This window comes from Empidonax traillii, unplaced genomic scaffold, assembly GCF_003031625.1.
Source record: "Empidonax traillii isolate 1590-97213 ecotype Southwest subspecies unplaced genomic scaffold, ASM303162v1 scaffold6086:size6550, whole genome shotgun sequence".
Classification (NCBI taxonomy): Eukaryota; Metazoa; Chordata; class Aves; order Passeriformes; family Tyrannidae; genus Empidonax; species Empidonax traillii.
The window spans coordinates 3,570-6,550 of record NW_020961279.1 but is presented as its reverse complement, the minus strand read 5'-3'; the positions used below and the strand labels follow the sequence as shown (position 1 = coordinate 6,550).

The following is a 2,981-nucleotide window of genomic DNA, read 5'->3' as shown; positions in this document are numbered from 1 at the left end:
CAGGAGGGCTGGATCGGAGGGCAGATTTCTTGATTTTACCAAGTGTAAGTGAAACTTTTCACAGGACAGCTTCTTAAGAGCTCACTTCTACATCTAAGGTGCTTGCGAGTTGTTTCCCCAAAATTCAGGAAAGAATTTATTAACCATGTTCAAGAAATGTCATTGCCAGACCAGGGTGAGGAAAAGGCCCAACTCCCACACAAGGATCACTTCAACTGCTAACATAAGTCAGAAATACCTGATAACCCAAGTTTCTTTATTACTGTCATTTCACTACAAGACCCGCTGAATTCACGTGTGAACAGTTACAAACCTCAGTTTTGCCATCACCATCAAAGTCAAACAGTGCTAAGGAACGAACGTTGTCTCCAGTAACCTAAAAACAGAAAGGCAGTCCTCAGTGCTGCTGACAGCTGTCAGAAGCTGAATTGTTTTCATTATCTCAACTGCAACAGAGCAGTTGACAGTCAGTGCACAAGCAACATCTGAGTGCACTGAATACACAACCAAAATACATTCTAAGATTAATTAAGGAAGATCAACAACCAAATTAATATTCACACATGAAAACACCCAAGATGAATTAGTGCCATTGGAAGCATCTTCAAATAACACCAAAACCACTCTGCACAGCCTCACCGTCCAGAAACGGTCATTGCCTTCATGATCAAAGCCCTGCAGGGCACAGTTCCCACCAATAATAGCGAGTGGAGGGGAAATATCTCCAAGCTTTCCAAGAACTATTGCATTGGCTCCATCTGAAACCTACAGAGAAACAACAAAGGAAAAAGAAGACAGTAAGACATCAGAGTACACAAATCAAGGAGAGAGCTTCCGGCGTTATCACTGTCGTCGTAGCTGAGCTCTGAATGCCTATTAATTTTTTTTAATTTTGTCTTGCTAGGTGATGTGTGACATATTATGAAAATGTGCTCTCACACACACAGACATACATCACATCCACATCTTTATTTTGAAATATCGCAGATATTCTACAGAGTGTTCTGAATACAGCAGAAGAATTACTACACAGAACAGAAGCACAATTAATTGACAATGTAATGTAGAAACTGCGATCTCTGGAACGGAAAGAAACAGAAAACAATGGAGTTACTAAAAAAAGCAGACAGTTAAATTAACTTGCCTCTCTGTAGAACAAATCTGAGTTGTTATACACATCATAAGCCAATAAATTAGTCTGTGTTCCGACCAGAAGGCAATCATAACCCAGCTGAGGGTTCAGCACTCCCGAAGCCAGACAGGTGATCCCTTGATTAATGTTGAGAAGAGAAATGTCCGAATCTTGGTTACTCTGCACCAGTCGGTTTGTGCTTGTCCTCTGCCCTCGGGCATGAGGACTGTGAATAAAAACCTGTAGCAACAAGGATGTAAATATTAACACAAAGCACGTATCCAAACAGCAAAGACTATTGTTTGGATAATAAATGCGATGGGGAAGAAGGGCATTCACTTAACCTACATGAGGACAAAAGACTGGGGGTTTTGCTGACAATAGTATTTCTCACAGTTATTCTTTAACCTCGACCAGAAAAAGGGAAATGGCAGGAAAAACTGCTCTGGCCAGTGGAGTTGCAACACCATTGTTTTGTTTGTTTCTGAAAATGACAATTGACGAGTCTTCAGAGTAAGGCAAAAAAAAAAAAAAAAACAAACCAAAGGGAACAACAACAAACTGAACAAATTACATCCGGCTGGTAACAGCGTTTGCAAAACAGCCCAAATATTTAGGACAATTTACCTGGTAGCTATCTGTAACCTCCATCTGTGGGTAAGCACGGTTAATTTAAAAAGGAGCCTGTGATAAATAAGGTTTTATTCTCACTGACCAATATTCAGTCACTGTAATTATCTGGAGCCAAGTCAGAGGATCTCAGGGTATTATGCTTGACAGCTTCTGCTTTATGGCTGTGCAGTCTGCACCTTGGCCGAGCCCACGTTCTGTGCTGCTCCTAAAGGCTCCAAAATAATGCTGGGAAGCATCGCAGATGAACCCTACTTGTATTTACACCCACCTAAGTGCCTCTGCCGGTTGATGCTTCAACCTATGTTTTGTTTGTTACTCAGATCGTAGCTAACCCCGTATGGTTTACATTTCAGACTCAAACAGGGCGCACGGGGTGCAGTCTGTGCATCACCCACAGAACCCTCAGCACCGCTGCCCTTATCAGCACCGTGCCTGGTCTGTACCAGCGCCAAGGCTCACTGCTGTGACTGAGAACTGTATGACAAAACCCACGGCTTGGGAAAAACAAAACAAAACAAAAAAAAAACAGACTGCTGGAAAATGTGAAAGTTTCCTTGGCAACTTGGGTTCGGGGCAACTTGAATGGGTCGCGCTGGAGGGGACCACTGGAGTCCCCTGGTCCAACAGGGTCCCCAGAGCGTGCTGCTCTGGATCGTGTCCCGAGGGCTCTTGAGCACCTCTGGGCAGGTGACTCCCCAGCCTGCCCACAGTGCCGGTGCCCCGCCGGGTCACCGGCTGTCAGTGCTGGCGATCGCCCCGCACACAGCCCCGCCGCCTGGGGCAGGCGAGGGCCTGCGGGGGGCGAGGGGCACGAGCCGCCCGCCCCCGGCCCGGCTCCCCGGGGTGGGGTGGGGTGGGGTGGGGTGTGTGAGGGGGCTCAGCGCGGCTGCCGCGGCCCCGCGGCCGCTCCGGCCCCGTTACCTTGCCCGCCTGCGTGGCGGCCGCCAGGCAGGGGTGCGTCCCGTCGTACCGGCCCAGCGCCACCATGCGGGGCAGGATCTTGTGGTTCAGCTTCAGCGTGAACACGGGCACCAGCATGATGGGAGCGGGGAGCGGGGCGGACGCGAAGGGACACGGCGGGGCACAGAGGGACACAGCCCCGGGCCGGGCCGGGCCGCGGGGCCGCCCCACACGCGGGGCCCAACACCGGCACCGGCACCGCCCGCGCGCACGCGCGGCCGCCGCGTCAGCGGGCAGGGCGAGACCAACGGGGGAG

At 49.6% G+C, this 2,981-nt stretch overlaps 1 protein-coding gene across 1 annotated transcript; it reads right to left on the bottom strand.

The window, feature by feature from the left end:
* Window positions 1-263: 263 nt before the first annotated feature.
* On the bottom strand, window positions 264-2,892 carry LOC114073339 (Bardet-Biedl syndrome 2 protein homolog). Its single transcript, XM_027911112.1, has 4 exons — window positions 2,687-2,892; window positions 1,145-1,372; window positions 640-765; window positions 264-376 (listed from the first exon to the last, which is right to left on the bottom strand). The coding sequence occupies exons 1-4, from the start codon at window positions 2,801-2,803 to the stop codon at window positions 266-268; spliced, it is 582 nt and encodes a 193-aa protein (XP_027766913.1). The 5' UTR covers window positions 2,804-2,892; the 3' UTR covers window positions 264-265.
* Between the last annotated feature and the right edge of the window lie 89 nt (window positions 2,893-2,981).

Coding starts and splice junctions, on each gene's coding strand:
- LOC114073339 (XM_027911112.1), bottom strand. CDS start 2,803: ATGCTGGTGCCCGTGTTCACGCTGAAGCTGAACCACAAGATCCTGCCC. Junction 766..1,144: donor CAGATTTGTTCTACAGAGAG/GCAAGTTAATTT, acceptor GTTTCTCTGTAG/GTTTCAGATGGAGCCAATGC. Junction 377..639: donor GCAATGACCGTTTCTGGACG/GTGAGGCTGTGC, acceptor TTCTGTTTTTAG/GTTACTGGAGACAACGTTCG.